The 12,455-nt window shown below is 40.9% G+C and overlaps 1 protein-coding gene across 10 annotated transcripts in view; it reads left to right on the top strand.

Annotated features, from left to right (window-relative positions):
* The window catches only part of ctnnd2b (catenin (cadherin-associated protein), delta 2b), a 160,685-nt gene extending 148,580 nt beyond the window's left edge, over nucleotides 1-12,105 (top strand). For 6 of the 10 annotated variants that reach the window (XM_017420860.3, XM_037982053.1, XM_017420863.3 and 3 more), the window contains 7 exons: nucleotides 1,207-1,357; nucleotides 4,471-4,717; nucleotides 5,894-5,987; nucleotides 6,119-6,245; nucleotides 7,437-7,565; nucleotides 8,004-8,080; nucleotides 9,289-12,105. In XM_017420860.3, the coding sequence (XP_017276349.1) occupies nucleotides 1,207-1,357; nucleotides 4,471-4,717; nucleotides 5,894-5,987; nucleotides 6,119-6,245; nucleotides 7,437-7,565; nucleotides 8,004-8,080; nucleotides 9,289-9,552 (1,089 nt within the window). In that variant the 3' untranslated portion in view covers nucleotides 9,553-12,105. The remainder of the gene's footprint in view (nucleotides 1-1,206; nucleotides 1,358-4,470; nucleotides 4,718-5,893; nucleotides 5,988-6,118; nucleotides 6,246-7,436; nucleotides 7,566-8,003; nucleotides 8,081-9,288) is intronic. The other 4 variants (XM_037982054.1, XM_017420867.3, XM_017420865.3 and 1 more) reach the window with 1 other exon arrangement.
* Nucleotides 12,106-12,455: the final 350 nt, after the last annotated feature.

Genomic DNA, 12,455 nt, shown 5'->3' with positions numbered 1-12,455 from the left:
GGGGGGGGAGACTGGGTTATTGTTATGCTAAAAAGAGCACCTGCAACAGGAGCCCGAAATTCAAATGTTTGCCAAAAAGCGGTTGCAGAGAAACAAATCGTGAGAGGGCAACAACAGCCCAACCTTCTGAAGCTGCCTCTTTTTGTGAGGAAAAACACCTACAATCTTAAAAATATCTTCCTGATTGTATGTTTAGTAGCACTTGTGTAAATTCATCTCTTTATGTTACAGCAACTGGAAGGTTTTAGTTAAAATGACGGTGTAATATCAGATTGGAAAATCCACAGATAATAGAGATGCTCTATCTGTGTATCTTGTTCGACAATGTCTCTAATAAATACAGAACAGACTAAAATGACATTCACTGAAGGACTGCATTTCACCCACCGACTTTCAAGCCAGAGTTTTAGACTGAGGTTGTCATATAATTAGAAGCACTCGGAAGCACAAACCTCCACCAAGGCCGTACGGATCAGCACCAAAATTTGATCAATTGTTTCTTGTGACAACCCATTTCCTGAAAATTTCATCAAAAATTGTTCATTACATTTTAAGTAATCTTGCAAAAAGTGGAAACAAACAAACCAATCAACATTCTTAAAAACACAACCTTCTCGGCAGAGGTAATAATGAGGAGTGACAGCTTTGTAGTCGTTTTGGTCAAACCTTGAAAATAACATGTAACACTACAAGATGTCACACGCGATAAATGACCCTCAGCTACTACCACATCAAATTTTACTTCCGTAGTTGTTGAATTAACTGAGTAATGATCATTTTTGTATTGGCTAATGACAAGTGACTGTGAAGGCCATCTCGAATTGGATATTGGATTGACTCCAAAAGTTAATCAGCAGTGGCACAGTGGTTATAGATGTTGCTTCCCAACTAGAAGGTAGCAGGATCACTTTCAGGATCACACCAAATCTGAGCACAATATCTGTAAAATTGGCTGAATTATAGATGTTTTAGTTTTTATTTTAATGTCAGCTTGCTGTGGTGGCCACCTTGCATGGGTTGGCTTCTAAAGTTACTTGAAGATGTACATCTAGTGATTATTTACTGAAGGTTTCATTAAAATCCATCTAGTGGTTCATGAGCTATTTCGCTAAAAGACAAATACACACACAGACACTGGCAAAAACATTATCATCCACTTTTCCCCCCTTTGGCGGCGGGCAGTAACCATGTCTCTGTCCTGTCCAGTGGTCCGTCTACATCCGAGCTGCAGTGCGCAAAGAGAAAGGTCTGCCCATCCTGGTGGAGCTACTGAGGATAGACAACGACCGGGTGGTTTGTGCCGTGGCCACCGCCTTGAGGAACATGGCGCTGGATATTAGGAACAAGGAGCTCATTGGTGAGTGTTTCACTCGCCGCAGACCCATACATCACACTCAATGCATGTATCGTTCCGAAAATTAAAAATGTACAAATGTACTCATGCAACAAAACAAAATCAAATACCTGTCAGCAGGACAGTTTTTTCTAGTTTTTGCAGGCATTGAAAAACTGAATTTGGTTGAATCACTTCAAGTCACATCAACAGTTTTTCTTGTTTTTTTTTATTCGAGTGGGGTAATGAGCTTAATTCTGCCCTAATTGAAAATTATTGCAATGAGGAGAATGCTCAGCAGTAAACTTCAGAGGAGCTGCTTAAATATAATTTGTGATGAGGATTTTTGCTTGCAGTCACTTTGCAAATTTAGTTAAAACTTAAAAAAAAAACAGTATTTGGAGTATTTGTCTTTGCATTTATGCAGATAGTTTCTTTCAGGCAACAGTTTGGCTCTGACTGATTGCTTCATAATTTTTTTTTTCTTCTTTTTCCTTCTGAGACTGAGTGATGTCTGTAATAAACTCTGCTTTTCTGCTGGTCTCCATGGCAACAGCCGCGTGCCTCTTCTATTTACTCTGTTTGGTGCTTTTGGCTTTGAGCTAAACTGTGTGATGTCTTAGTTTGTGGAAGCAGCCATCCATGTCCTTCGTGTATGGAGGCTGTAATGTCAAAGTTTTTTCTCTTTCTTTTTTTTATTATTATCATTGTGCTGCCCTGGCACATGCAGGCATGTTTTGAGAGAACATAATGTCCTGCCCTTAGCTTTGTGGCGGTCACAAAATGAAATAGGTTTAGCAGCACAGCAGCAGTATTGTCCAAAGAGCTCTCAGCAGCAAATACTAATACTGTTGTCCTCGACAGGTCTGCTGTAAGCCAGTTGTTGTTTTATTGCTCCACAGTAGGAAATTTGATTAAGAGCTTGAGTTTTACTGGCTGTAATTGCATGAATATTGAAAACAGAGCGGGCTGTAAGGTTTATACAACAACGGAGCACTCGTTCTGTTGAAGTAAGCTGTCAGCGAGTCATGATGGGCCCCACTCCGTCCTCGCCACCACCCCAGGGTGATGACCCAATCAGAATGAGAGCCACAGGGCTCAGTGCACAAGATTTCCTGACAGAGTTACCCGGGTGTCATGGGAAATGTAGTCAGTCTGTGTCAGATCACCATGAAGCCATGTCGCCATCAGTACAAGACAGCTATGCCGCCACAGATTGCCTTCTTCCTCAAAACAAACTTTTTAACTTTTTCTTTTAAGTTATTATTCATATTTTGTTGTTGTTTGCTTTTCTGTCTTGTGAGATTAAAAAAAAAATAGTTCAAATCTTTGTTTTGAGGTGCGTGCTACAATTTAAAATGTTCATTGGAGGTTGACCAAGATGATTTTTTCTAAAACAGATGCCCATCTTCAGAAATCAGGGCATTCAATGGCCAACATAGAACACATAAAATAGATTTTATTGGTCAATATGTATTTATTTTCCACTTGAAAAATATTTAGCACAATTGCTTAACTATAGGTTTCCTCCCATAAGCCAAAAAACACACATTTTAGGTCACTGGTAACTCTAAATTGTCACTAGCTATGAGTGAGAGTGTGAATGGTTGTCTGTCTTGTTTGGCTCTATATGGCCCTGTGATAGATTGACTGCTTGTCTAGGGTGTACCCTATTTCTTGCCCAGTGACCGCAGGAGATAGGTACAAGCTACTCTGCACGTAAAGAAAGTGAATGAACGGATGACTAACTTGAAGCTGGCTCAGAATGTGTGATTTTTGGGCACAGTAAGCGACTGGTACATGTCACACTGTGTGAACTAGAGAGTCTAAAATTTTGCCAGCAACTTGTGTCACACGGTGCAAAGATATAGTAGCTTGTGGACTAAAGTGAGCTGGTTGTAGTAGCTGCTGCACCTTTATTTTCATACTTGGAAACTGCTAATGCTAATGCACAGGTACAGGGCCTGCATGGTGATGCAGCTGGTTAACAATGTCAGAGGGATCTGGGTTTCACTCCTGGACCGGGAAGTTTCTGAGTGAACATTGCTGGTTCTGGGTTTTCTCTGGCTACTCTGGTTTTCTCCTACAGTCCTAAAACATGCATTTTACGTCAACTGTCACTAGACATGAGTGAGAGCCTCTCGCACAATGACAGCTGGAGATACGCACCAGTTACCCCCAAACTCTGAACAGGAATAAGTGGGTAAAAAGATGGATGGATGGATGGATGGATGGATGGATGGAGGGATGGATGTTCATACATCCACCAAACAAAATTGACCTGCTGATTAATCAGGCTGCCATCAAAACCCCTATTTAAAATAAAAAATCATTTTCACATTTATGACTAAGATTTTTTATTATATACTTTTTGTTGAAATAGCTTAAAGCAATTTATACCTCTGTATCAGTGAAGAAAGGAATTACAACTAAGTGATTTAAAAAACCACCCAGAGGTGTAAACATAAAGTAGATCTCAGCCATCCATGGGCCAACATTTCTCTAATCTATACCCATAAATCTTTATAAAAGTCATTCATATTACTTGTACTTATCTTTTCTGCAATTTCTCTAGAAGCCCAAAGATCTAGTTCAGTTATTCATTTGCAGCTTTAAATTTCTTTGCCTGTTGTCTTTGGATATGATATATTTATGCTTTTACAGAGCCTGAAATTATACAGCATTGCGTTTACTTTTTAAAAATATGCAAACAGGTGTTGGTTTTTAAATTATCATGCTAAACTTGAAGGCAAAGTCAGTAATTTACAATGAAACCAGAAACACTTTTCCTAAGTTTTAATTTGAAATTTAATTTTAAAATCTTAAAGTTTTTTTTTTTTTTTTTTTTTTTTCAGAAAAACCTGCACATATTTGATGGCTTTAGCCTTAGGTTATAATCATTTTGAGATAAACTTCAAAGTTCACCTTCATATTCATGTAAGTTTCATACTGAACCACTAATTACCAGCAGAACATGCAGATAAGTTTTTGAAAGAAGAAAAACTTTGGAGCAAATTATACTTCTTACAAGACTTGCTGCAGTCAGCAACAAACACTCATATTATCCTCTTTTTTTTCCTTTTTACCCTCCATTTCTTCACCCCACCTTCCCACTTTGTTAACCTCCATCATTACAGGTAAATACGCCATGAGGGACCTGGTGCACCGTTTACCCGGCGGCAGCAACAACAACAACACCAGCAGCGGGGGAGGGGGCACCACCAACAGCAGCCTGGTGGGGAAGACCATGTCGGATGACACCATCACGGCGATCTGCTGCGCGCTGCACGAGGTCATCACGAAGAACATGGAGAACACCAAGGCCCTGAGGGACGCCGGCGGCATCGAGAAGCTCATTGGCATCGCCCGCAGCAAGGGAGACAAGTAAGCAGAATGGGAATGTGTACTCAGGGTGAACAAAGATGAGGTGATACTGCTTAGTCGGCTACACCTTGAAATAAAGTCTTTTGGCAATTTTCTCAGCAAGCATCACCCTTTTATGACGTTTTAGAAAAAATACTAAAGTCTGCATGATTTCAGGACCTTGTTTTTAAAGACGCTTGCACAGTTTGTACAATTTAAAGCAAAGCAGTGTACAAAAGGAGGATCAGAAGTGATAAAGGGAATGTTTAATTTATCCACAGGAATGCGAAGCTTGAATGTTGAGTGGATGAACACATACCTCTGATTAACAAATCACACAATGTACAACTGGTCAAGAAATAATATAATCAGTATATTGGAAATTTTGATCAGTACATTTAGCCAAGCTTTGTTTAAGTCTAACTTTGATTCTCACTGATGGATCTATTATCGAACTGCCTGATCTTGTGCATACTGAGGGATTTAATGAGCTTTGTTTCCCCAAGAATCTGAAAGTCCTAAAAGGAGACACTAAACAGCTAAAAGAGAGATGGATGATACTACATAATTTGATCTTTAAGAGCTCTTGAATTGCCTAAATGAGACAATAAAAATCTCAAATGTGATGCAAAATTACCTCTGAGACCAAGTGATGCAAGATTTCTACAAAAGGATAAACGTTTTATAACTATGAAGTATAAATATGAGTTAACTATAGCGATGACAACACTGTGCTTAATATACCATAACTACAAAGATTTCAAACTGTTACACCGAGACTCACGATGGCAGAAACAAAAAGGCCATTTCTCACAGTTTGCCAGCTTAGTATCTCTGGCGTAATACACTATTCCAGAATCCCAAAGATTAACATTTACTGAAATGTCTCGGAGAAACAAAATTTAATTTCCCAAATGAGGGTAAGGCCATATGAGCCAATTAAACTCAGATCCATTAGTCAGTCAAATCAAAACCTGGAGGAAGCAGAGTCAAATATTGGCCAATTAATCAATCAGGGAAACAATTTTGCATTTTGGCATTAGTTCAATTTACGCCCCTTGATGGAGAAGATGAATACTCACTTTCGAACGCTGCTTCTTTTGTTTCAAGGTGCAGCGAGCTGACGGAGCGTTTCTCTGTGGGTTTGCATCGTGATAGTCCGTGAAACTTTACACTGCGTGTGTTTGTCCTCTGCTGAATTCCCAGACATAGTCCCAAAGTGGTGAAAGCAGCATCTCAAGTCCTGAACAGCATGTGGCAGTACAGAGACCTGCGCAGCCTTTACAAAAAGGTACTCTGGGTGTATACACTTAAAATGTCTGTCATTGAGGTGCTTTTCACAATTAATACCAACAGAGTGCTAATAAGGGCATGTAAATCGAGCATTGTCCCCATCGCTCATCTTTTCTCGTCTACTCTCAGGACGGTTACTCTCAGTACCACTTTGTTGGCTCCTCCTCCACGATAGAGCGAGACAGGCAGCGACCTTATTCTTCCTCTCGCACTCCCTCCATTTCTCCGGTACGGACCTCCCCCAACACTCGATCAGGTGAGTCCACGCCTCCCCACCTCCTTTTCTCCTGTCTCCCCATCAACGCCCCCCTCCCCCCTCCCCTTTCCACCCGTAGAGTCCAGTCAAACGAGTGCCACTCCTTCAGGCTTTAACCTGAAGCTTTAGCCTTAACACCACAACGACTACTGACAGATTACTCCTCTGTCAGGTGAAATCCTTGCTCCGCACTCATTAAGAAAGTTTCCCGCCCTCGCGTTGTCAGAGCTGGACTTTGAATAATATGACTTTCAGGCGCCTCAATGCTTCTGAGCTGATAAAACTGCTTACCAACTGTAGAGCCAATTCAAATCAATTTTGAAATGATTTTAGCTGGGGTTTTATTGTCCCACCGACATTTAAAATCAATCCTCGTGCCTTTATTTCTGAGCCTGTCAACTAAGAAAATGGCAAGATGAGAGATTCAGTGATGTAGAAACTAATTTTACGGGCCTTTTTTATTATTATTATTTTGGTTCTGCGTTTACAAGTTGGCACAGATGGTCCATCGAGCTCATATAGATAAATGTTCTGTTGTGTGATACAGCCTCAGAAATGAGTGCCTTTCAACAGCAGCTACTGACAAACAACAATTAGCTGATATTACGATAGAGTGGTGATATTATTGCGGGACGGTTCTGAGCATATGGATCAATGGTAACTGCGTTATAACACACAGAAGAGACACAAAGAGGCGGACGTGACCACATCGACTTGCCGCTTTATGTGAAAACATTCAAGAATCAGATTTTTCTCATCATCAGACCTAACTTATTGTTTTTTTTCCACTCATTGTTCCACCTCTCCTGGTGCAGCCGAGCATTTTATTTTGAAAAAGCAGAAGGGATGACTCAGTATTTACATCCTCGAAACCACCCGGTAGTCCAAAAAGGCAAAAAAGAGTCGCTCAAAATGGCTCTCCCCCACCGAGTCAATAAAAAAAAAACCACACCGGTCCTCCTGTTTTAGTGGAAATGTTATTTGCAGTAAAGTCTCAGTGTGCTGCGCTTTAGTTGAGAGTGAAAACAACAGCTCAGACATGCAGACAGGTACAACTTCACCTGACCTTTTTTTTTGTTGTGAAAAGATTTCAGAATGATGTAAATACTTGTTCTTCCCCCTCATGTGTGATAATAAAATGTGAATGGAGTCAAAGGTAAAGATATTTCCTGTGTGTGTGTTTGTGTGTAGCGAGCGCTCCTGCATCCCCCAGAGAGATGATGGCGTTGAAGGAGAGAAAGGCAGACTATGAGTCGACTGCCAATGCCAGTTTCCATGGCAACAAGGGCGAGCACACATCCCGGAAGGACGCCATGGCGGGTAAGATTTCCATCTTTGGTGTCTGTCACAAAGACACGCTCTCGCAGGGGTGGCTGTGTTCAGACGAGGTGAAGGCTCTAAAAAAAAAAAAAAAAAATAGAAAAATAAAAACTTTTACAGATTTTTGGAGAAAATTTGAAGAATTTGTTTTCATATCTGTCGAGTAAATGAAACAGTCTTTTGAACTCACTTAATTAAACTTGATTCCCCATTTGTTAAGCTAAACCAAGATTAAAAAAAAAAACAACTGAACATGTTCATTTGTAAGTTAACTCTCCTGTCTTAACATTTAGTGGTTACATTTTAAATAAATAAGTGAAAAATACCTCATATCCTGCCCAGTCTGTGGGACAGCCTTGCACAGTTAAACAGCTCATACTACATCAGCTTGTGCTTTAGTTGCTGTAGAGCAATAATTCCTCTTTACTGTCTCTGCAGGTCAAATCACCAGTGGGTCTTCAACGCTACACCGAGGAGCGTATGTGTCTCCCACTGACGATCTAAAATATAATCAGGTAGGACAGCTGTTTTCATTCTCGAATCATTGTTTAAAACTGCACGTGAGGGACTGCACCAACTTTCATCTTGAAGCAATGTTCCTCCGACATCTTCTATTTGCTGATGGAATTTAGAGAAAATTTCAATTGGCAGACAAAAAAGCCATTAAGCATGCGTTGAGACCTTAAAGGAGGTGTCCATGAATGAATGCCAACTAATCTCAGTGAGCTGAAGCACCTTTTGAAAATGGAATAGGCTGAAAGGATCCTACTACGAAAAACAAAGACACCCTACTGAAGAAAATTACATGAAATTGTTGCTTTGAGAGGTGGTTCTAGAAGTCATGGAATCCACTTTATATGAGGTTGTACTTACCTAATTTTAAACTCTTTTTTTTTAACATCCTGATAATAAAACCTTAGCATGAAAAGAATGTGTACCTACTTTCACTGATTCCATGCAGAATTTTAGTCTGGGTTTTCCATTAATACTGTCATTGGGTGCTATTACTGAAATATCATTGGCGGCAGACATCTACGATAAGGATAGTCTAGTCATTTTTGAAGCGATGTCCTGTCAAATAGTTATCAGTAGTCAGGACCTTATCAGCCGTGATGTTATTCAGAAAGCATGGAGTATGGAGCAAAAGGCAAACGTTTTTACCCAGGCTAGGTTAATGGCCAGCCAAATTTCTAAAATGTTTTTCATGCTTATATGTCACTTTTGCGTGACACAGTTTGTTTAGTTTGTCACTGTTTTCCCAACCTAATAACGTCCATGTTACCATGCAAATGCATGTGTGCTCTGAGCGTAGATAAACGGTGGTGCTGAGGCTGCGAATGTATCAGCCGGCCTGATCGGCACGTCTAGTCAGCGGTCCATGTTCAGGACACATAGCCATTAGACTAGTTTGGATGAAGACTTTTGCCTCCTGCTCAATACTCCGTGTTTTATGACTGAAGTCACAGCTGATAAAGTTAACTATTTGTTAACTCTCTGACATAGCATCACTTCAAAAATGAGAAGCCTTTAATGTCTTTAGAAAGCACAGTGGTATTTGTTGGGCTGCACGTGTCTGGAAACCTTTGGTTTCTTTGGGTTTTACTCCCGTGCTGTAGGTTCTCAGGTAATTTCCCAAGATCAGCCCCCGTGTTAATCCACAGCGGAGTCATCTGCAGCCGCCAGCTGATCAACAGCGTTCGTAACGCCTTTGCTCCTTTTTCAGGTCTCTTCTCAAGGCTTGCCGTCAGAGCCCTACCCTCCATTCCAAAACCCTCCCCCACCCGACAACGGCAACTACGAGGACCAGGCCTTCTACGAGAACCAGGTTCATGTGGGAGGTCGGCCCCCACAGGGTGAACTCAATATGCACCTGCAGGGCCTCAAGTCCACTGGGAACTATGTAGACTTCTACTCAGCCTCACGGCCTTACAGTGAGCTGAACTACGAGACCAGCCACTACCCAGCCTCACCAGACTCCTGGGTCTGAAGGGACACATGAGTGGAGGAGGAGGAGGAGGAGAAGGAGGGGGAGCAGGACAGGATGAACGATGGAGTTTGAAACAGAGAAGAGGTGTAATGGTTGAATGAGAGCTGAGAGGACAGTTTCTCTCCCTCCTCATCCTCCCCCCTGTAGTTACTGAGTAGCATTTTAGATAGGGACGAAGTAGGGGGGCGGGGGAGGATGGAGCACAAGTAAAGGGAGCATGGGGACAGGACATTACGCTCCTCTCAGAGACATCTGAGGAAGGTGCGAGAGATGGGGGCAACAAACGGAGCAGAAGCAACCGGAGAGCAGCCACGCATGTGCATGCACACCACCAACCGATCTGACAGACACATTTTGTTTCTGTGTTTACGTTCGAGATCAGAACGCGGTTAGAGAAAGGCAGAAAGACTCCAGGGCCTCGGAAGGCTTTTTGGAAACAGAATGTAAAGAGGGGGGCGGGTGTGACGAGGAGAGTCGGAACGCCGAGGAGAAGCTTGGTGGCACGAACAAGTTCAGAATCTAAGGGAAGGATGAAAGACAAGCGCGGATCGGTGGACTCCGACGGGAGGTTGTACAAAGCAAAACAAAACAAAACAAAAAAAAAATAAAATAAAAGGGGGAATGTGTCAGAGATGCCTGGTTGAAACCTGTAAATATGTGGTATAGCAACATGGCTTGTAGTAACGTGAAGCACAAGAAGCAGAGCTGTAAGACATGCAGTACATCACCCGACCCTTTGGTTTCTCTTCATGGCTTCAGCACGACGTTTCCTCCTCTGGACAGAGAACTGTTGATCATTTGTAACACTTTTGTTTTGTTTGTTTTTTTCCTCTTTCTTTGGTTGTGTTTTTACTTTTTTAAAATTCTGGTTGTATAGTATTTGATGTACATTTACAGAGATGCATTGTGTATGGTACATTGCACTATTTTCTGTGTCATGTTTGGCCTTTTGCCTCACCTCCTTACGTGACATCTCACACAGTAACTGCTCTCGAAGCTCACATCACACGTCGTGTCACTAATGTGAAACACTGGATATGAATTGCCGGGTCACGGTGCTCCTTTCACTGCTAGTAGATGGTACGGCTAAGACGAAGCTTAAAAAACACATGAGCAGCACTCTGCTCTGCTTGCTTTACTTTTTTAGGCTTGCTTATGTGTTTTGGCACCGAGCTTTTTCTTATAAACGTCACAGATCTTCTCTCCTTCTGTTCAGGGGTAGCCCTTCCTTCGAGTGACCTGTCCCTCATTGTGTACATAACCGTGCCAAACAAGCGTTTCTTCCCCTCGGCCGAGGAGGGGAATGTTAAGGGTGCGTTTAAAGGGTCCAAGTTGAGCTGACGGTTTTCAGCTGAACATCCTCGCGCTTCAAACGACGCCAGTTTGTACATGCTTTGGTTTTTCTAAACTGTGTTTTACTGAAAACTTGTCTAACTGCACCAACATTAGGATTAAAACATAATAAATGAACAAAAATAACTAAATAAAAACACGAGAAAGTATCTCTGAGGGACGATAAGATCGGGCGAAGCATCACAAATGTACAAAATTAGTAGATTTCTGTGTTGTAAAATAATCAATGTTTGAAGTACAAAACAAAAAAAAATCTTTTTCAGACAGATGGGTGGCAATCCTAACTTCATGGTAGGCAAATCTGTTAATAGAGTACGGATATATATTATATAAATATAAATATATTCTTTTTATGTGCAGATGTGGATGTCACTAATAGCAGCAACATTATGGGGAAAAAAAAACTTGTAAAGAAAAAAAAAAAACAGCTACATGTAGGCATTTTGTTCACATCTTTTCATTTCTTTTTTTTTTTTCTGGTCAACACACTGAATTGTCAACTTTGTGTAGTAATGTTGTTGCTCTGTGGAGTAGAGTAGACCGGGGCCCAGGGATCCACGTTGACACCAAATCAGTCCAAAACAAGGTGCTACATCCATGAGAAGTATTACCAACACGCCTGTATTCCAACTAAAGTGTTTGCGCCAACACCTTTCTGGTGCATTGAAAAGTTTTAAAAAATGATCCTGTGCGAGTTTTAGCCACTTTGTGATGAATCGAGCTCGTCATTGTATCCGAACAGCAAAACTCGCACCCACAAATGCATGAGGATTTTATCCATTAAGACCCAATCGTAGCGGCTGACAACAGACCCTGGCCCTCCTTTACCCACTGCTGTTTTTAGAGGTCATCTTCCAGTGCTTGAGGAGCGACTCGTGATGCAATCGATTCCCACAAACACACACTGGGTTTTAAAACAAAGTTTAAAAAGGAAAAAAAAAAAATCATACAGATGTACTGTGTTTGTTAGTAAGCATCTGGAAACTGACAACGTTCTGTTTGTCTTTGTGATCCTTAGGCAGAAAACCTGATTATAAGACCTGTATGGAGATAATAACGTCGGTGACCTTTATTTTTTCTTTTTTTCTTTTTTTTTTCTGTTGCTAGACCAAATGTGTTTTAAAAAGGCAATTGTGAATCTTTCTATTGCCTCAAACAGATTGCAACTGCTCCAAAAAATATAAACGGACCATTGAAGAACCTCTGATTTCTTGAGTTGTTTTATTAAAAAACAAAAAAAAAAGATTGTTTGTTGATGAATTTGAAATCCTACTTAATGAGTGACCTAACATTCATTTCAGGCCAGATTTTTAGAATAAAATCATCTTATGTTGAGAAATTTTGGTCAAAAGACCCTCGATTTCTTATGATTTTTTAATATCCCTGCTCAAAGTGCTCAAAGTATGTGTTCGTAATGACTGTCAGCTACCACCACACCAAATGTTAGCTCAATAACTGGAAAATTAACTGAGCTTTAGCCATTTTTTGTGCTGGCTAACTTTGATTAGCTGTGGTGGCCATCTTAAATTGAACAGACTCCAGAAGTTAAT

This window comes from Kryptolebias marmoratus, linkage group LG20 (genome assembly GCF_001649575.2).
Source record: "Kryptolebias marmoratus isolate JLee-2015 linkage group LG20, ASM164957v2, whole genome shotgun sequence".
Taxonomy (NCBI): domain Eukaryota; kingdom Metazoa; phylum Chordata; class Actinopteri; order Cyprinodontiformes; family Rivulidae; genus Kryptolebias; species Kryptolebias marmoratus.
The sequence above is the reverse complement of the archived record's forward strand: the minus strand, read 5'-3'. Positions and strand labels throughout refer to the sequence as shown.